The following is a 22,556-nucleotide window of genomic DNA, read 5'->3' on the forward strand; positions in this document are numbered from 1 at the left end:
GCATAAGTGCCGAGTGATGTGAGAAACACATATAAGAAAGGGTAGGAAACATTACCTGTAGAAGTAATGGACTCCCCGCGAAGTTGGTGGTCTCCCATCGATGGAAAGCGTCTAAGCCCATCAAAGTCTCGGCCAGCACTAAGCCAATGTAACTCTTGCCTTCTTTCAAACCTTGGGCCACTTTGACTAATTGAACGCTGGATTCGCCAAAGTTAGGGGAAAGAAAGAAATAAACCAGCATACACAAGCAGAGGGCATGTTGCCGAAAACCCCGCCAGAAAATGTCACCTCGGTCACCGACGTCAGAAAATTGATGAATCAGATTGGGAATATCCAACTCTCCATTGTGGACCAAAGATCGAACCTCGTATAGAGTGAGCCCACACATCCGTCCTAAAGCTTGGACGTGGCCAAAATGGGGCTGAGGTATGATTTCCTCATCACGTCAAGATTCCATTAGTGCCTGAAATTCTTCAATTATCGGGCATACTTCTTGTCCTTCGAAGCTAAATAGATGTGTGACTGGGTTCTAGCATCGAATCGTGGCATGGAGGAATGGAAAGCAAAGAGAAGTTTGGCTTAAAGGAAAAAAGGGCATTTAGGCTGAAGCCACAGAAATTCACCTTTTTCGAGCCATCCAAAGTGGCTATCTAGCCTCGAAGCTTGCTAACACATAACATCTCCATTTTGAGAGCAAAATATCAAAGACTTGTGAGTTTGCCAGAAAAATAGCATGGGAGCACTATTTATAGAGTTTGAGAAGGAGCTGAGCATGACAGCTGGACAGCACTGACTGACATCACACTAATGGCTGACCGTGCATCACTGATAGCCGGCCGTGCATCAGTGCAACCCAGCCGAGTCTTGGTGCTGGCCCAATACAGATCAGTTGTAGCAAAAGCTGACCTTTGTTCAGGTGGACTTCAACTGTACTTTTGAGTTTTGTTTTGTTTGTACCAAGTGTTTTTAGTTTTTTTGAGTTGTTTTCGTTTCATTGTTCTGTTATTGAGTTGTATTTTACATTTTGTTCGGTTGTGGTTCTTTATCTGATTCAAAAATGAATGTAAAAATCGATAGTTGTTGTTTCAAGTTTTATGTAAAGCTATAATGCAAGGGTTATACCATTCATTACATGCGAGTGCCATTCATCATCTTGTGCAAAGAGATCATTCAACAAAAACTTGTCTTTTATAACTGGTGGGACCAACCCCGATCATTGTTTTACAAAGCAAAAACAAAAGAAAAGTCTTCGAAATCAAAGGTCTATTCGAAGCTAGTTTTATAACTACATAACAAAACGAAAGCAAAAGCAAAATAAAAGCAAAATCATCATCGTCATCAGTAGCCTATCCTCGCTCTCTTCCTCCTCGGCTATGGAGGAGGTGCATCACTATCATCGCTAGGGCTGCTCGACTATAGGTCAATCTTCTCTCCCTCGTCCTCAGGGGTCGTGGACTCATCAAAAGACTCCTCAAAAGACGAGCGCTACCTCACTCGACCTCGGCCTCTCACTAGGCCCCATCTCCGCCTACTGGCTGTGGAAGGTCCTACAGGCACTGCTGGCGCCGGCTCAAGCTGAAAAGATGATAGATATCGGTAAGAGTAAACAAAGTGTATAGTATGGCAACAAGTACAGTATGACGACAACAGTGAACTGTAGATAGAATGTACCTCGATCCCATGGGTGACTAAGGCAGTCTGCCTCCTCCATACCATTAGGAGTAGCCGATCAATCATCCAAAAGAGCTCCTCACCAAATGCTCGGGAAATCTGCAAAAGAACAGAATCTGAGAAAGAAAAACAGAAGTAATAGTAAAACAATGAATAAGAATGGCAGAAAATAAGCTAAAGTACAGCATGGACTAGCATAAAAGGAAAGTGTACCTGCTTAAAGCCAGGGGCAAACACATGTCTACGGTCTCTCTCCTCAATGGGCTCAAGTGGGATCTACTCGATCGCTCCATCTGGACGCATGTATATGATCTCAGTGGGAATCACAGGCAATCCAGGAACGGGAGCAACGGCAAGGGCACCTTCGATAGGTGCATTACCAGCAGCAGCAGCAGTAACCTCTGGCACAGCTCGAACCACGCCTGGGGTAAAAGGCGCCATCACCCAAGTGTGTAAGAAAGTAGTGAAATCGCCGGGCTCATGGTGACGATCGCCATCCTCGCCTATCATCAAAAGGTCAAGCTCAGGACCGTCCTGTAGATGATCCACTACCCTCATCCTGGAAGAAGGAGAATATGGAATGTCAGGGTCAGCAACTCCCTGCGTCCTACGAATGAATCTCTCTCCTAAATAGTAAGCTCGGCCAAAGGGACCCTCAAACAGGATCCTCATTGTGGAGGCATGCTAGGCAGCAGTGTAGGTCGTCTTCGACACTGGGGAAATGCCCACCCAAGGGTGCCAGTCAATTTGAAAATACAGTGTCAGATGAGTATGTTAGTGCAGTATTAGAATGGCCATGCGATGTCAGAAATCAGTGTAATGTCAAAAGTCAGTGTAGTATGAGAATGGCAATATGGTATAGACGCAAAAACATAAGAGTGACCATATAGTGTGGGAAACAGTGCAATACCTGGTCCGCCGTGATGGTGTCAAAGAAGCGGCGAAAGTATGGGAATGTGCGATCTACAAGGTGACGTCGCTTGAATCGCGAGTTATAGTACCGAGAACAAGGTACTGACAACTCAATTGGCCTCACTGGAACTAGAGTTAGGGAAGTGAAATGTGTGTACACCCAAAGTTGGAAACAATAGGCAAACAAAAGACATGAAAAAATGGATCAGATGAACAAGAGATGCAATGGTGAATAAAATGTAAAGCATATCAGAAAGGTGAGTGTAGGGTATACCTCCCAAACCTTCCAGTAGCCGCCGAGTGAATCCGCCTTGCGGCGGGAGACAGAGCTCATATAGTAGTATAAGGTGGCCAAGCCTGTGCTACCCCAATCGTACTCCACCATCCGAGGAAGGTGTACCAGTGCCCCTAGAATATATAACCCCACGGTATTTTCCCTGTTCGCAAACACGGTAGTACCAAGAAGATATATAAGAAAGCCGCGGGTGTACTGGGCAACCTCACCTGTAGTAGCTTGCTGAGTGCCGGAAAAGTGCTCTAGGAACCAGCTGTTGCGCACCATCCCGTGGCTGGTAGTGTCTGGGATCGCCCCAAGAAGCTGGAGTTATGCATCCCTCCACTGGGTCATTGGGCTGCTGACCCCAACCCGCAAACCAGTCAACATCGAGAAGTCATACGGGGTCAGTGTCATCTCCCTGATCAAAGAAAAGTGGAATAAGTCCGTGGTGTCCCACCATCTCTCCACCAGGGCCCCATAAAGCCAAAACTCGGCCCTCATCTGTATAAGCCCAGAGCAAAAGGGCCTAAAGTGAGCAGCATTTACTAAAGTGCAGACCTCAACGGAAAGCCGCTCGTACCAACGTCGGGGGCCAAATATAAAGCCGTAGCCGCCTATCCTCGTGGAGATCACCTATCAATTAGAAGTTTTATCAGTATATGTACCGCAAAGATAAGTGGTTTGTTCATCAATTTCAACTTTCAACATGTATGCAAAGTAAAATATAGGAAAATTTGCGTACCATGGAGGCATTGGCAGATATATGCTCCATGGGCTCTCGCAGTAGAGTGTCCTCATCTAGCCCTGGGATGAAGCCCTCAAATCTCAAGATGCCGCCTGGGGGTGGAACATGTGTACGTAGCTGGTATGTAGCCCCATCAAAGGGCCTCTCGGTAAGGGAAAACAATGCAGCAGCCTCCTCCGCCTCCATGTCTGCACCAAGGGCAGCACCAATACCTACGGTGGGGTCGAGAATAGGTACTTCGTCACTAGCCATAAAGATGAGTTGAAAAAGTGAGTGGTTGGGTGTTTTTCAAAACCAAAACCCTAGCAGAGATAAAGTAAAGAGAGGATGGAAAATCAAAGGGGGAACAAGATAAGTGTGGGTAAATGTATGAGAATCTAAGAAAAATCAAGAGAAAACTCAAAACTTCACCAAATCAAAATCCAATCGGTTCAAATGGTGGAGGATCAAGAGGGTTTCAAGGAAAAGTTTTGCAAAAGTTGTTGGGTAACTTAAGAAAGAGGAAATCTAGAGAGAGAGGAAGTTTAGAGAGAGAGGAGGGTGTGTTTTCGGATGAGGAAGTGTGAGAAAATAAGAGTTGTTTTGTGTTTTAAACAACCACGAGCGTGGCTTTTCTCGATTCTTCCCTTGCCGCTATCGAAGGCCGGCTGGCTGTATCGAAGCCTGGCCGTGCATCACCGAGGCCCAGTCGGCCTTCAGTGATTTCAATTATGTTTTTGTTTTTGTTTTGTTTGTGTGTGTTGCTGGTTATTTTATTTTATTTTATTATTGTTTTAATTTTGGGTTTTAATTTTGAGTTATAATTGTGGGTTTTAATGTGGGTGAAGGAGTTGTATGATAACAATAAAAATGAAAAAGATACAAAAATGAGTGCTGAAAAAGAAGGAAAAAAAAAAAAAAGAGGCAAAATAGCAAAGAGATCAAAAGAAATAAAGAGAGTGAGCAAAATATCCACGTTGTTTTGTTTTGTTGCGTGAGTGCATAATTTGATTTATTTTATTCTTGATTGATTTTTGTTTGATTTGTTTAAACTCATTAGTTTAAATTCATGATGTAACTTGTTTTATTGATGACTTGTTTTGTCTAATTCGTAATTCATTCCGTCATTTCTTACCACACGATATTGTATATATGATTTATTCAGAGAAGTTCCGGATAGGCCATTCATGTCTCGGTACGAGAACCTGCATAGCTTTGTAGCTAAGATCTTGCGTGCATCTATCACGCTTGTTCACTTTGTCAATCTATCGCACTTGTTCACTTTGTGCATCTATCGCATGCATTCACTTTGTGCATCTATCGCACTTGCTCACTTTCGTGCATCTATCGCACACCCCTCTGTTGTTTTACCTTGAGATATACGAAGTACGCGCCCCGAATGGTTGTTTCTCAGGACGCGTGAAACGCGGCCCTGGGCGGGTTTGATCTCGGGACGTACGACGTATGCGCTAAATGGTTGTTTCTCAGGACGCATGAAACACGGCCCTGAGTGAGTGGTTGTTTCTCAGGACGCGTGAAACACGGCCCTAGGCGGGTTTTACCTCGAGACGTACGAAGTACGCGCCCGAGTGGTTGTTTCTCAGGATGCATAAAACACGGTCTTAAGTGAATGGTTATTTCTCAGGACACGTGAAACGTGGCCTTGGGCGGGTTTTACCTTGGGACATACGAAGTACGTGCCCGAGTGGTTGTTTCTCAAGAGGCATGAAACGCGGTCTTGAATGAGTGGTTGTTTCTCAAGACGCATGAAACGCAGCCCTGGATGGGTTTTACTTCGAGACGTGCGAAGCATGGTCCCGAGTGCTTGTTTCTCAAGTTGCGTGAAACGCGACCTTGAGCAGTTTCTTGTTTCTCGGGACGTGCGAAGCACAACCCCGAGTGATTTTTGTTCTCAGTTTCTCAAGATGTGTGAAACGCAACCCTGAGTGGTGTTTTCTTTTCACTTTTTTAGCTTGAAGCTGCTCATTCATATGTTATCTCGTTATCTTGCTTATTTTGTTATTGCTTATTACATCATCTCGCATGATCATAAGTTTTAAAAGCACCGGCTTTGCGTGGCATGTAAGTCCAACTTCCAAAATTGCATTGTGCATATCAATTGCATTTTGCCCCTGAACTACACTGGTTTGATTCCTTGCAAAGGGGGTACGTAACCAGCCTGAGGGCGTAACCATTTTATTTATGTCTTCCTTTCTTTCTCAAGTCTTACGACCTTGTCAAAATGGGTCGTCTCTAAGCTTTGACATTCACTCACGTCATTTCATGACTTCGAGCTCTATAAAAGATGGGCAACTGTAGACACTCCATTTTTGACCGCCCGCAAGACTTAGGCGCTTAGTTCGATACACTCGATGATGAAAGATGAATTGTGAATTCGCAGCGATTCGAATTCAATCAGGCTCTCGAAATAACCTCAAATCCTTAACATTTACCTTGTTTGAACCTATAAGTTTCATTTTTGGACCTTTTTCCACTCTGAGTTGAGTTTGAACCTGTCACGACCCAAACCTGCCCCTAAAAGTTTGGTCCATGACTGGCCTGTATGTAGGCCTCAAAACAGAAATTTTAGAATAATATTTATTCACATACAGGGCCTTAAGCGGAAGTAATATCAATAAAAGACAACATCCATTGAGCTTGTGCATACATGATGGCTTAAGTAATTTAGCAGTTAAATACATTCCCATAGTTACATATACAATCACAGAATTATACAGACCTCACACACACTTAAATAAAACTCCAGAAATTACATAACTCCCAGTAATCAAAATTAAGGCCTCAACACGGAGGCGTACCCCAGACGGCTTGGCAAACAGGTTGACCTCAATACAATTCTAGTGCTAATCCCCGATGGCTCACCTACATAGGCTCAGTGAATAATAGTACTTGAATGCGTTAATACTCAATTAAACTTGTAACACATATAAAAGCGTAAGTAATGCAGAAATCATGTAATTAGTCTGATTCCGTAAATCATTGCAGAACGACTTTGTCGGTTCACAACTTCACAATTTGGCCCTTGGCCTGATGGGTTCACATATTCACAAATTAGCCTTTGGCTTTATAGATTCATAATTGAGGTTCATGACTTCACAAATTGGCCCTTGGCCTTTTGGATTCATAGTTTCACAAGTTGGCCCTCGGCCCCGTGGATTCATATTTCACAAGTTACCCTCAGCCTCACAGATTCATATTTCACAAGTTCTTTTGATGTTTCCATAATTTCACAATGTTTCTCACATAGCATACATGTCAACATGATTTTTGCGAAGAATATAACGTCAATAACAATAAATATTAACGGTTAAAGGCACATCGAAGTACTAACAGAACAATTTATATCATGTCATGGCATAAACATATCAATTAAACAAAACAGAATATCCCTAGGTCCATAAAAATATAATTCATAATAGTGTTCATAAGATACCCCATGTCCCCTTGCAATTCAACATAATTATCTTATACGTCTCAGAACATTAACAATACTCATCGACAGAAGTCACAGGTATCATTATTGTACGATCAGTAGGGACAGAATAATTCACCTTATAACGCGAGTCACATGATAAAGGTATTGATTTCCAGTTCATTCCTCAGTAGTCATTAACGTATAAAACACCCTGTAGCTTTATTTGTTTATTATTTCCGGTGATCATATTAGGCAAACATCTATGTCATAAGGCATGTATTGCAACATATAGACAATAGAAGTCCCTGGTAGGACCTTCAGAATCTCATATTTCCAGTAAGCGGGATTTACATTCTGAATTCATTTCCAAACAACGTAAACGTTAACGTAATTACTTGCAAAGAACAGAGTGTTAATAATAAGAATCATTAAAGATCCTAAATGTATATTTATAGTACTACTACTCACAGTGGTAGGTCTCTGATAGCGGTGGAACGATGTCCTCGTCTTGACCTACAAACACAATGCACATAGCAGATTATGAGGATAAAACCAATCTCTTTCTTATTCCTTAATCAATAGCCATGGTGGTTCTAAACTCATTAGTCCTCCATAGGTTATAATCCATGCCTCAGAAGATAGGAGGAATCGATAGGAAAATAGTTTCAGTGAAGAAATGGCACAAAATCGGTAGATAGAAAGTGAGCAACTCTCACTAATTTGGGCATAACTATTTCTGTAATTATAATTTGGGAGTTAGACTACCACCAATGGAAACTAGACTTCCGGGGCTTGATTTTAGGCTCAAGAATCACTCAAAACGGAGTCCGGATGCAAAAGATATGCTTATTCAAAGTTACTTAGTACATGCTGAAACAGGGGTGGCTGCTCGTGCGCCCACTTTGGCCGCTCGTGCGGTGGCTGGGCCGCTCGAGCGGTGGGTTAAGCAGAATGTAATGCTCTATTTTTCTCATGTGCCGCTCGTGCGGTGCCCATGGCCGCTCGTGCGGTCTGGGCAAAATTAGACAGTCTGAAAATGGCTTTTGATTTGGAACTTCTCATTTTCAAAACCAAACTTCAATTTCATGAAATTCAAAGCCCAAAACTCTTTAATACATGATAAATTTCACATTCTTAGCTTCCACTCCAATTCATAACTCCAAACTACTATTCAATCTCTCTATCACAAGAACAAGATTACAAATTAGAACACAAAACATAAAATAGCCATGGTTTGAGGTTCAAACTCCCCTACATGTGGAATCCCTTTTAAGCCTCCTTAAGAACCATAAAACTCCTACAAGAAATTAAATTATGACATAAATCCATGCTATATGCAAGGATTCAACGCCTTTTTACTTGAAGGAACAAAACCCATACATATCATCATAAATAATCCAAGAAATTCACTCTTTAGCTTATGATCTTTAAATATTGAGAGGGAAACTCTTACCTTAAACTTTCATCATCACTTATTCTTGCATAGCCATGAAGAATTCAAGCCAAATCCTTGATTTCCTCTTCCACTCCAACTCTTTCTCCCTTCTTCTCCTTGAGTTCTCTCAAAAACTCTCTCTCTCTCGCGTGTCTTCCCATCTCCCTTAGATATTTTTGGCTTTTCAAAGATGAGTTCAACCACCCAAAACATATCTACTTATATAAATATATGCCCACATAAGTTTAACACAATAAGGAGGGCCAAACGCAGCCTTACGAATCGCACAAAATCAAATTTCAATTAAATCTTCCAGATGACTCTAAAAATTGTGCTGATCATAAATATGTCCTCTGTTTTGGTTTCTGAAGCCTCTAAGTCCTTCAATTTGCAGTACAAAGTTAACGACTCAAACGTGCATTAACGAATCAGACAAATTAGATTTCCAATTAATTTTTCCAAATAATTCTAAAAATTCACATTAACACACTCAAGTACTTAATTTTGATTTTTGAACCCATAAAGGTCGGTAATTCGATTTTAAAGCCGTAACTCAACTGATAATGCTTCGATTCAAACAGATATCATTAAATTAAAAGGCATTAACGCACAAGGACATAAAAGTAAATTCAGATACGGATTTTGGGGTCGTTACAGAACCAAAAAAACAAGGGAGGGCATCAAGGCCCGACCGTGCATCAGTGATGGCCGGCCATGGCTATGAATGGACAGCCGGCCTTGGTGGCGAAAAACACTATTCTGGGCAGGAGCCCCGCCAGTTGTCCATTTTTGAAGATATTTATCACCTTTTGAGCTCGAATTCTATAAAAACGAAGCTGTGTGATTGTTTTGAGGGTTAAACAAAATTTAGAGAGCCTATATACACCTTGAGAGCTCCTTCTCCTCATTCTTCCATTGCAAGCAATCTTTGAGCTAACCTAGCTTCCTTGTATCATCTCTATACTCCATATACAACCTTATCTCACCACCTTAGAGTCTTGGTTGATCTTGGAGAAGCATAATTCAAGCTTGAGAGTGAGTTGAAACCAAGTTTGGATCATCAACAACAAGCTTACCCCTTGAAAGGTATAAGCTTGTTATCTTCTCTCTTGTTTTCATTTCTCACACTTGCATTATAATTCTCACTGTTTTGTATTGTTTTGAGTCTATTTGAAGTGTTTAAGGTTGGGTTTGAAGAGCTACCAAAAGAGTAGAGAGAGCTTGCTCTGTCTACACTTTTACCTAAAACTCAAACCCTTCCATTTCCACACTTTTCTTTGATATTTACACTGATTTTCAGAGTTTTCAAAAGGCTAAAAATCATGTTTTGAGGTTTCAAAAGTGGAGGGGTTAGCCACCCTTCCTTTCTCTTGTTTACTAGCCTTCATTCCTCTCTTTATTGTTTAGCTTTTTAAGCTCTTTTAATACATGTCTAGCCTCTGTTTTTATGTATTAAGGACTGTTTTAGGGCTATCCAAGCCTTTAAAATTAGTTCATGCTTTGTTTAGTTCATTTGTGGTCTTACAAATTAGCATATATAACTTGTTACATGTTGTTCCAAGCAATCCTTTACTCATTTCCATGTTTAAGAGTCTAAGTTTAACAATTAATCCACTATCCATCTTTTTCATTCTTAAGAATGATTTCAACTGATTGAGGTTGTTCAAGATATGTAAAAAAGATTCCTACTTAATGGCTTAATCTTTTCGAAGATTCATTGCCAATGGCATAGTCTCTCTCTCATGCTTTAGAAAAACCTCTCATTTGACATTACATCTTGTTTAGAGGACTTTAACATCACCATGGACAAATGGACTAAAGAATGGCAAGGCTTAATAAAATTGGTTTAAAACTTGGATCAACACACATAAAGAAAGTGGCTTAAATTGCTTCAAATTGGCCAGACGTTATGCCAAGTTACTTGTCCAAGAGTCGTTACATGCTAATCTATGGCATTTTGATGATTCTTAAGGCGTTGCAACTTCTCTTTTTGAGTTCGTACTATGACAAGAGAGAGGGGTGGTCTTACTCTTTGCATTTTATTAACTTTTCTCCAAAATTGCATTTGAGACCATCAAGCGATCAATTTGCTCATTGATGGCTTTGGAATCAATTTCAACCTTCTCTCGAGGCTTTCCCATGACAAAGAAGGAAGAAGGGACAAACAGAGCTTCAGAATGCTCTGTCTGCACTGGTTTCACCTCAGAACACAAAAAAAGAGCTTTGCACCAAATTGATGCATGGCCAGCCATCTGTAGGCCCGGCCGGCCATCAGTGACGCACGACCGGCCCTTAGTGTGTGGCTAGCAGTGCAGTTTTGTAGAAAACAAAGGCAGTGGCTGAAGGTGAAACAGAGGCGGCTTGGGTAGACATAATAGTTTTCAGGCGTTGCGCACGCAACCTTTATCTCTCTTCCATTACGCTCTTATCAAATGCGATTAATTGTTTCATTAATATTATTATTATTATCATAGTTGTGAATAAATCTTGTTGTAATTCATTAGTGATAGCTAGTCAATTTTATTCAAGTGTTGTATTTATTTTAATTAGTTAGTGATAGCTAGTTAATTAATTCAAGTGTTTTAATAATTAGTTAAGTAGTTTAACTATTTATTCAGTTTGTAATAGTTAGCTTAATTAGCTAGTTAGCTAAATTCATTCGGACTCTCCTTCGTGAGAGTGCAATGTTGTAATAATGTGTATGTCTTCCAACCTCACGTCTTTCTTCTTTTTATTTATCTGCTTTTGATGGTTAGATTAGGGGCATCACATTTCAATTAGCATATCACATGTTTTCATCCATTCATTTGTCTTACATGTACCGAGGCTTGGTTCATCATTCTAACTGCATTGTTGTTTCAATACCGCATTGACTACATGTTTAAACGCATGCTATGAAATTGTTGCAAATAACATATTAAGTAGCCAAGCCTATTTTAATTGCATTATTGCCTGTGTTGCATTAGCCATCTTGCATAGTTAGGTAACATGTATATTTTTCTAAATCTTTTGTTTTATCTTAGTTTGGAGTACTAGGTGAGTTTTTAGTGTTTTAGCATACTTGCATGAGTGTGAGTGACTGTCATGACCAGCATGCTGGCCATAAGGCTAAGTGCTTACTTGTTGAACTGTTTGAGTGTCTGTGGATGAAGGCTTGTTGCTTGAATTGGAATAATTCAATGAATGTAAGTTTAAGCCTACTTTGTCAAGTGACAAATTCACAAACTTTAAGCCCACTTTGTTAAGTGGCAAAATCAAACCCTTTTTGAAAAACAAACATGAAATTGAATTGTTCCAATTTGAGCAAACTAGTCTATACTTGCGAGTGTGCGCATCACATAGTAAATGCTAGTCTAATAAACCGGAACAAGAGCATATAATGTTGATAAAAATCATTTCATGATTAGTAGAGGCCGATCTTTGATCGGGCGAGCGGGGGTGCTCAATTTATGACCTTCCCCTCTTGTACCTAAGTTTCTAAGCCAAGACAATCTTGCTAATGACGGACACGTGGCCTTTGACACAAGTCATGAGTTTCCTAAAGTTCTCCAAAAATAAAATATTTAGGTGACGACTCTATATCTAGCAAAGCAGTCCAATTTTGACATTTTTGATTCAAAATCGATTTTTCAAAAGATTTGCCACATTTGGACTTTTTGGTGTTTATTAATTTCACATTGCACTTGTGAGATTAGATTCAGAACTGCAAGAGTCCGAACTGTAGGGCTTATTCCGAGCTTCCGAAAGGAAGCGCGAAAAAGTCGAGCTACAATAGGACTCGAAAGATTACTTATCACCCCAATCCGATTCTTAAACAAACATGACAGATTACTTATTTGCTTATAAAACCTCATTGCATAATTATATGGAAAAGTCTGGGATCCCAAAATTAGGGTTTCAGAATTTATTCAGAATATATATGTTTGGTGAAGATTAAATTAATGAAGAATGAGGTCCACGAGTGAAATAAATTTGAATCATTAATTGATATTTCTAGGTAAATTCTGGGTAGATAATTCTAAATTTATAATATTGTTGTAATTATATCAACACATGGGGTGATTAATTTTATACAAATAGAAAGAAAAAAAAAATCCAAATTTTTATGGAATGGAGGTTTTCATTTCATAATAATAGTTGAAAAATATCCACATCAACTTATCCTTTATTTTAAAATTCAAAAAATTGTTGACGACAGTTTTCAAATTTAAAATGATATAATCGTTACAAACAATTAATTTTAGATTTCCATGCTGTGTGGTAAACTTATGAAATGAAATGGAAATATCCATTTCATAAAATAAGGGAAAAGATTAAAGGGTGTTTGTCATATGCACCTTATAATTATAGGGGGAAAAATGACATAATTTATTTTTTGAATTATAATTAAAAAAAATTAAAAATTATAATCAAATACAAAAAATTTCATAACTAAAATCTCAAAATAATGTCATAACTAAAATAAATAAATAAATAAATAAATAAAATCATAAGGTGCATATGATATGGAATTTGGGGTTGCTGCTGCGCATGGTGCGCCGCAGCAATTGTTGCACACCTTATTGGGCCCATTTCAGGGCCTAATTTGATAATCTAAACCGTTCACATTTAGAAGTGATCAAGTAGCATATATCCGTAAAAAATCACGTCAATCGGATATCGTTGGCCCTTTTATCAAATCACATTTGTATTTAAAAAAGAAAAAAAAAGAAGATAAATGTAATTTGAAATATAAAATTCAATACAAATGTAATTTGATAAAAGAGATAACGATATCTGATCGACGTGATATTTTACAGGTATACTCTACTCGATAACTTTTCAAATGTAAACGGTTTAGATTATCGAATTAGGCTTTGAAATGGACCCAATAAAATATGAAACAGTTGCTACTGCGCATGGTGCAAAGCAGCAACCCCAAACACTATGATATGAGGAGTGTAAAATAAAATTCTCCATAACAAAGAGAATCAAAATTCGGAGTTCGAATATCCTAAATTGAGCTATAGCAGTGTATTACATAGTAAAGAGTAAATTATACTGAGCTATGGAGTGTTTTCAATATGACCCATTTTATTTTGTAATTTTTGTCATTTGACCGCATAAATAATAATTTCGACAAATTCATTCACATTAGATGATATAAAATTACTTAAGAAATCATATCATATAATAAGTAAGGCTATGAATTATATTAGCAAATTCTAAGAAGTTGCCATAACCCTTTTTTAAGCAAGTTAATATTTTGTCAAATGTCCTCTTTATTTTATCCTTTTTTCTCCATCTTTCCTCCTCGAATTTTTATTTTTCTTTCAAATCTCTATTATTTTAAGAGATAATTGTTGAAAAATCTAAGCTAAGCAAGGTATAAGGAATTAGGTCCAGTGAATAGTTCTTGTTGACGAGAGATCCACCTTTTGTAAAATAGTTTGATAAGAAGTACTTTTGTTTGTTTTGAATGACATTTTGTTTTTAATTTTATTCCCTAATTTATATGTTGGATCTTTTTATTTGTTGACTTTTTGTTGACTAACTGTTTAAATTTTAATCTATCTGTTCAAATTATATTCTATCTGTTCAAACTTTTTGTCTATATGTTCAAATTTATACCTATTTATTATTTTTTTTCCCCTATCTGTTTAGGTTTTTTTCCCTATCTATTTAATTTTTTCCCTATCGGTTAGGCCCGGGCCCGAGCCCAACCTGGGACCCTAGGCCTGGGCTTGAGCTATCATTTTAGTCTACTAAAATAACTAAAAACTAAAATATCCTACTAAAATAACTAACTTCCCAAACACCCTCAATAATAACAACAACATTTTCAAAGTCCATTCTACCTATCCCTAGCTTGGTTGGGCTTAGGAGTGTAAAAATGGCCTGTAGTCCATGGGTGACCTAAAGCTCGCTACCGGCCCGGGGTGAGCCAAACCCGGTTAGGCCTAGGCTCGAGCCTAGCCCGGGACCCTAGGCTTGGGCTTGGGCCATCATTTTCAAGTCTGACCTAGCCTGTGACCTGACCCATCAATCACTCGAGGCCCACTTAAAGCCCGTATAGCCTACCTGAGGCCCAGTTTCTTTTTTAATGGAAAAGAATAAAATTTTGATGGAAAAATTAGGAAAAAAAAAAAAAATTAAATGTTCAAGCTTAAGCCCAGGCCTAGGCTCACTGGCTCGGCCCGAGGCCCAGCCTACTCAAGGCCCAAATACCCCTTGGGCCTGAGCCTAATTTTCTGGCTCGTGGCCCGGTCTAGGCCAGACCGAATTTTGTCAGGAGCCCGCGAGGCCCAACGTGGGCTGGCCCAAGCCCGGGTGGGCCTAGCCGGATCAAGCCAAATTTACAACCCCAGTTAGGCCAGGCTTCGAACTATTTTTGAAATATCAAATTTTAGTCAAAAGAGTGAAAAAAGTTACTATAAAAAAAGTAACTTTTTTCTCTATTTTTTGTATATTTTTTTTATTATAAAAAATTAGAAAAATATTTAAAAAGTAAATTCTCAAAACAATCCTGACCTTCTTGGTTACAACTCTAGTGTGGACCATTTTTTAAATAGAAATTAAGAAAATACATACATACATGTACATGTAGCTAGACATAAGGTTGTGAAAATAAATTAGGGAACTAAAAATAAAAGAATAAAGGTTTGACAACTCGTTCGGATTGAGTGATTTTGAGATAAAATAAAAGAAATTGATTCCTTTTGAAGAATAAAGTTTCAACTCTCTACAGCTGGTGGTATAGAGTAAAGAAGTTCAGAGAGGGGGAAAAGAAGGGAAAGAAGAGATAGATTGAGAAGGATACATATCTTGATGAAGAAGAGAACTGCAAGCAAAGATGTGAAAGGGAGGAGCCGCCGATCGAGCTTTCGTTGATGATGGATCTTAGGCGACAGTGACCAACAATGAGGTGAATCGGTGCTCCAATTGCCGACAAACTCAAGGAGGAGCGATGGAGGAGAGCTGCTCTGTGGTTGGTGGAACGGCAATAAGAGAGGGAGGAGAGATGAGTAGCGGAGAGGGAGAAGGACAGAGACGTTGAAGAGAGAGAGAGATGCGCTGATTTGTTTACGGTTTGGTTTGGAAACAAAATATATAAATCCCTCTAATTCGCGACTAAAGATTTTAGTCACCAATTAATTTTATATGTCCCTCCAAATTTTGAAATAACTCCCTCCAAATATTTTAGTTCTTTGCCGACTAAAATTATTTTTTGCTAGAAATAACTTTTTGGCAACCAAACTTTTGGTCGCCAAAGATAAAAATTAATTTTTGTTTTTCATTTGGCGACTAAATAATTTTAGTAGCTAAAACTAACTATACAGCGATTAAAATATTTTTTTAGTCAACAATTTTTTTTTTCATTTAGTTTTTTTGACTTTTTTAGCCTGAGACTTTTTTGTTTGTTTGGTTTTCTTATTTGGCTTTTTGGCTTTGAAATGGCAAAATTTTTTTTGTCCTTTGTGATTTTTGACTTTTTAATTTTTTTGACTTTTTTTTATCCTTTTGTGATTTTTTAGCCCACAATGAAAACCAAACAAGCACCAATTATACAACGACTAAAATATTCTTTACTCGATGAAAATAAATTTTTGGTGACCAAAAGTTTGGCCGCCAAAGATAAAAATTAATTTTTTATTTTTAATTCAGTGACTAAATAATTTTAGTAGCCAAAACTAACTATATAGCGACTAAAATATTTTTTTAGTCACCAATTATGGCATTTTTAACGACTAAATTTTTTTTAGTCGCCAATTGTAACATTTTTAGCGACAAATTTTTTTTTAGTCGTCAATAATCAATATATCCTGACTAAAAAAATTTAATAACTAAATATTATACTTTTTTCGACTAACATAATTTTTGGTCACTAATTCTACAACTTTTGACGACTAAATTTGTTTTAATCGTCAAATTTTCTCGTCAAAAGTGCATTTCATTATAGTGTTAAATCAGCTGTTTGAATTATTAAAAGACACACAAAAAAAAAAAAAAAAATAGAGAGAAACTAGTTTCTCATAAAAATCACTTTTTGAGATCAGGAGAGAAAATACATATGGATATCATTTTATGATACCCAAATTGTTTATATGTTTCTAGAAAATTATTGTTGTCATATAATTTGTAATGGTATTTTTTTTCTTTTTCTTTTTCTTTTTCCTTTTCTTTTTATTTAGGTAATCCATTCAAATAAGGTAGAGAGAATTTACTTTTTTTTTTACTCCAACTTAACCAAACAAGAAGAAGAAAAAACTTAGATAGCGTTTGGTAAAGTTTTCTAAATATGATTTGAGAACAGAGTTGTATTTTGAGTTTGTGAGTTTTAGAATTATGATTTGAGTGTGAAAATTTTATTTGGTTATAAGTTTTGAATTGAGTTTGAAATAAATGATGTGACATATGATATTTAATTCAAAAACTTACAACTCATAACCAAACATATAACCCAAAATCTTATGCAAAGCTCATAAAAAAAATTAAAAAAATTCTGGAAATATTTTTATTTAAAATATTAAAATAACAGGTGCCCAAAAAAAAAACCGAACAATGTTCCGGTCAACTAGCCGGACGTCCGAGGGGATGTCCGGGAGGACGACCGGATTAGCCAAATTTTCTCCTTAGAAAGGAGTTTTCAAAAGTGAGTGTAAAATTATAATTTGAAAACTCAAAACAAATATCACACTGAAATCAATGGGTAGAAATGTGTGGAATTATAATCTCTACTCTCTCTCTCTCTCTTGTTTTGTTTTTTCTTTCTTTTTTGTCCTGAATTCCCAAACAGACTATAAATATTGCCAAAGATAAGACTCACTTCTTCTAACTTCAACCTCTAATTTACCAAAAACAAATTATACAACTAATTTTTTAGTTCTATAATAATGATATGAATGTGTGACCTCATTGCTCTGATTGTTTTGGTCAAAGAAAGCATGTTAAGAATTGTTCTTCAATTTACCAAACAAATGTTAATTAATTAGGAGAAAATTTCCAATCAATGTTTGTTTGGTTTCTAATGTTCTAGAATCATGTCAACATTCTTATATATAACCCGTTAACTGTTGATACCTTCTTAAGCTACCAGCCTAAATAGAGTGGCAATCTCTCAAACCAAGCTAACTTGTAAGTTGAAGCATATTATTGAAAAAATAATAATAATAATTGAGAAAATTTTATTTTACCTCTTAAACTATCATTCAAAAATCAATTCAACCCCTGTTATTTTAATAATATTAAATTTATATTCAAATTATTCGATTGTGAATCAATGTTACCCATACTTAGCACTTGTTTATAATTAAACGGAAGTTATTGACATACTTATGAAACATAGTATCCACGTATGAGGAACTATTAAATCCCAAGTAAAGAATGTTACAAAATGAAAAACCAAGTAAAAGTTGAGATTAAATTAGTTAAATTATAAAATTAATAAAATTTTGTCAATTTTTACTAAGAATCTTAAATTAAAATACTACTCTTAGGGAAATTATTGGGTATTCATGGAATATTATACATTTATATTTCTTCACTAATCATCATTTACCATGTTTCTTTATATTTCTCAATTACTCAACACAAAATTATAAATCTTACCTTATTTACCAATCATAATACCCTGCAACACTAGACAAGCGTGTAGCCAATAACTTCCCCAAATTTGAATACGCGTTGGAAGGGTGCAGCAGTATTGGTGGACATTAAAAAAATCGAATGACGGTTTGGAAACGGTGGTCGGTTGGCCTAATAAGATAAAAGTTAATTAATTAATAAAATAGTGATCCCCGTTTGGACAAATACCAAAATAAAATTTTCAAAAAAATATTAATAAGTCATATTTTACTCTTAAAATTATTATTAAGTCTTATTAAGTTTTAATATGGATAACTAAATCCTATTTGCCATAAAACATTCTCGAAATGTTCATTCTTTCATAATGTATATCTTATCCTAACTTTACCCTTTTTATTTAATATGAACAATAATTTCATAAATAATTTTAACTTAATTAAATTTAAAATTTAATTAAAAAAATTATTAATATTATATTAAAAATCATAAATAACAATTGAATCGAAACAATTATAGTATAAAATACATCATTTTTGTTATATCAAATTATGAATTTTTTTAGTGTAAAATGGATAATTCTATTAAAATTCTAAAGAGTTATAAAAAATAAAGTTTACATATTTGTCAATACATGAAATAGATGATGAATCTTATATTTATTCTTTTGTTTATGAAAATTTCATTTAATTTCAACATTTAAAAATAATTTTATTATAAAATAAATTATTTTTGAAATATTTAGTACATATTTTAGTGAGAAAAATAAAATTAAAGTAAAATACACAATTATGAATAATTGAATTTTTTTTAACAATTTATAAATTAAAAAACAAAATAGGACTTATTTATTAATATTGAAATTTGATGTAACTCATTAGTAATTTTCAAAACAAAATAAATCTTATTGGTGATTTTTTTATTGTGATTTATGATTTTTTTTAATACAATATCATAATTTTTAAAATTAAAAATATAATTTTACTTGAATTAAAATATTTATGAAGTTGTTATTCATATTAAACGAGGGGTAAAAATGAGATAAGACATCTCATTATGGAAGAATGAAATTTTTGAGAATATTTCATTATAGATATTCGTATTAGACCTTAATAGGACTCAATAATAATTTTAAGAGCAACATACAACTTATTTGTATTTTTCTCTTAAAAAAATCATATAAAGAATGAGAAGAACATGAGGCCCACCTCCAACTCAACTTCATTTCAGACGTGCTCTCCGGGCAATCTCACACTCATTGAACCCAACAAGAAAATTATATTTATTTAATCTCTGAAAGTGCCATTATTTATTATTTTTGGCTAATGAAGAGATTTATATGAAATTTAAGACAACAATATTCTTACAATTATGAATTATAATAATGGTCAATGCACATCATTGTATAAAAATACTATTAATATAATATCATTTATTTTTTAAATAATATAAAATTTCAAAGGAAAAAAAAAAATTACTTTATCTTCTTGTTCTTTTATTTGTACTTTTCATTATGAGTGGGACAAACTTTTTGTTTTTTTTTTTCTTTTTTGAGATGTCAAGGGTTTTAATATAAGAATTTGAACCAAAACTATACGTTTTAAATGATATTTGATTGATGTAATGACAAAATTTTAAATTTCCTCCAATCGACACGTTGAAATTTTCTGATAAATTATTTCACTATATTTTCTACTTAAATTTTAGTTGCCGTTTGGCAGGTGAATTGGAGGTGAGTTAGGAATAAAAAAAGTACAAAATGATAAAATAGGTTAAATTAATTAATAAAATAAAATATCACATCTAAATTATAATTATTTCACTTTTTTTTTACAAAAAATCAAAAAAACGAAAAAAAAAAAACTAATGTAGACTAAAAAGTTAAGGTGAAAAAGTTCTTCCCAAAACGTATCCTTAGGCCCTGTTTGTTTTCCGTTATAGGAGTCCGAAGTGGACTCCTAATAAGGCACAGTAGAATAATATCATGTTTGTTTTGCAAAGTGAGCTTCGGATTCGTAGTTCGCTCCGAACTACGAAAGGCCTTGGCAAGTGGATTACGAGTTTGGGCTGAGAGATGGTATTAGAAAATAGTCCGTTCAGCTTAGGGTGTTATTGGTCGTATGGGGGAACGTCCGGCCGGTCAACCAACCAAGTGCAATTTATTTATTTATTTATTTATTTTTACGTGTTGGGAGCACATTTTGAACATTAATATTTAATGTTTTTGTATTTTTTGTTATGTAAAAATCATGGTTTTATTTATTTTATTATTTTATATTTATTTATATAAAAATAATTTAATAATCTCCACACTAACAACTATTATAAAAATAAATACAATTTTACTTAATTCTCTCACTAATTATCTTTTCACTATCAATCACTACCAATCTACCTCTAAAAACAAACGAGGCCTTACTTTAATCAACAATATTTAATTGAAATAATTAAGTTATCAGACTTTACTCAACTTCTGAAAACAAATGGCACCTTACTTTAATCCTCAATATTTAATTACAATAATTAAGTTATTAGACTTTACTCAATTGAACAATTCGGTCATTACATTTTAAATTTAATTTTAATTTGTTCATAAAATTAATTATTTTGAGACATTTATTAGTATTATAATTTAAAGTGTAAAGACCAAATTAAAATTAAACTGATATGGATTAAAGGGGTGATTTATCCAATCAAATTTAAGGTTCAACAAACTAATAATTCTTAGGATAAATTATAATTTTCAGCCACTAACTTTTTATTAGAATTTTATTTTGATCCTTTATTTTTTATTTGTAATAAGGGTAAATTGTATTTTGCTTCTTTTATGGTTGGTCACTTTCCACTTTGGTCCACTTTGGTCCACTTTCCACTTCGTGTTTCAAATTTTTCTTACTTTACTCCTAAAGTTAATTTATGTTAAAATTAGACAAAAAATAACACATTGACACTTACATGATATAAAAATATTTTATTATATATGACTCACATATCTAATATAAACTTCAATTTCAATATAATAATATATTTTTTATGTTATGCGACAATTATTGTGACATTTTCTGTCTAATTTTGAATAGAAGTCAATTTTAGGAATAAAGTAAGAAAAACTTAAAACATGAGAGACCAAAATGAGAAACAAACTTGAAGGATCAAATTAGGAAAATGAACAAACATGAGAGGGGCAAAATATAATTTACCCTTTCAAATAATTATGTTCTCAAATTTCGACCGTTGTTTCAATGTAATCATCTCTCACTCACTAATAATAAAAATAAAAATAAAAATAGACAAAAAGTGTTCATACAAGTACATTATAAGGGCATTAATGAAAAAAATAATGAATTTTTACACTTTCTCCTCTCTAACTTTTACTCATATTTTACTTAATATTTCATGTTTTAATTTTCACCATAAATTTTAAATAATGGGATGATAGAAGGACTACATTAGAGATTCGTTTGGGAAGAGGGGTTAGGTTGGGTTGGGTTTAAGGCTATTTTAGCAATAAAAAGACAAAATAGATTCTTTAGTCCAATAAGACAAAATATTACATCTAACCCATAATCATTACATTCTTTCTCTCACAAAAAGTCAAAAAAAATAAAAAAAAATCCTTCCCAAATGAGACTTTTTAGCCCCAGGCTAAAATAATCAAAAATTCAAAAACTCAATCCACTTTCCAAACAAACTCTAAAACTCAAGTTTAAATTTAAAGATTTAACTGTTACAATTAAAAAGTGAGAGATCAAAATAAAATTTAAGATAAAATTAATATGTGAAAAGTTCAATTTGTTCAAATTCCTATATCATAAAAAAAAAAAAAAAAATTGTTACTATCTTGTACATCCTAAACACCCGAGGGGTACGCCGAGGTTTTCAGGTCCACAATCCCATAACACAGAATGCTTATTCGAAGGAAAAAAAACACCCCAAACCACCTAGTCGAGGTCATGGGTATGCACAAGTAGGAGGTAGATAGCCTTACCAAGATAGAGAACTTCCGTCAAGAATGCAATATCCCAGCCAATGTCTATATTAGACTCACTAATGATAATGATTCTATCATGTTAAGAAATGATTACATGCCTTTTCCCGTAGTGTAGATCCTTGAGGGCAGAGTTAGGTTCGCCCTTATCATCTTGTTTAGGGAAATGCTCCACTTCTACAAATTAAACCCCATGCAATTAACCACCAACACCTTCCATGTAATCAACGGTATAGCCGAACTCAATCATTGACATAGAGCCCAACTAAACCTCCAGGATGTCCAATACTGCTACACGATGTTCACCCTTCAATCCAAAAGTGGCATAGCCTATTACCTGAAACCGAGGTCCATAACTTACAAGATGATAGGCGACCTCCCTGGTTCTAACAAGGGTGTGGGCGATAACTATCTTATTGTCTTGGGCAACTAGGAGTTTGCTCAAGATGATGATCTCCACCTCTTCTTGCTTCCCAAAAGCATCCTAGAAGACCATAAGAGTAAGTCATCTCTAAAACACGCACCTGTTGTCCATTATCTGCTTAAGTATTT

General features: G+C 35.3%; 1 protein-coding gene across 1 annotated transcript; it reads right to left on the minus strand.

Moving 5' to 3' along the window:
* Positions 1-1,169: 1,169 nt before the first annotated feature.
* LOC114302324 (uncharacterized) lies at positions 1,170-12,920 on the minus strand. The gene is made up of 4 exons (XM_082899019.1): positions 3,603-12,920; positions 1,885-3,493; positions 1,672-1,770; positions 1,170-1,575 (listed from the first exon to the last, which is right to left on the minus strand). Exons 1-2 carry the CDS (start codon positions 3,855-3,857, stop codon positions 3,188-3,190), a joined length of 561 nt encoding a protein of 186 aa, XP_082755145.1. The 5' UTR covers positions 3,858-12,920; the 3' UTR covers positions 1,170-1,575; positions 1,672-1,770; positions 1,885-3,187.
* Positions 12,921-22,556: the final 9,636 nt, after the last annotated feature.

Source organism: Camellia sinensis, chromosome 12 (assembly GCF_055761805.1).
Source record: "Camellia sinensis isolate YWXY chromosome 12, ASM5576180v1, whole genome shotgun sequence".
NCBI lineage: Eukaryota > Viridiplantae > Streptophyta > Magnoliopsida > Ericales > Theaceae > Camellia > Camellia sinensis.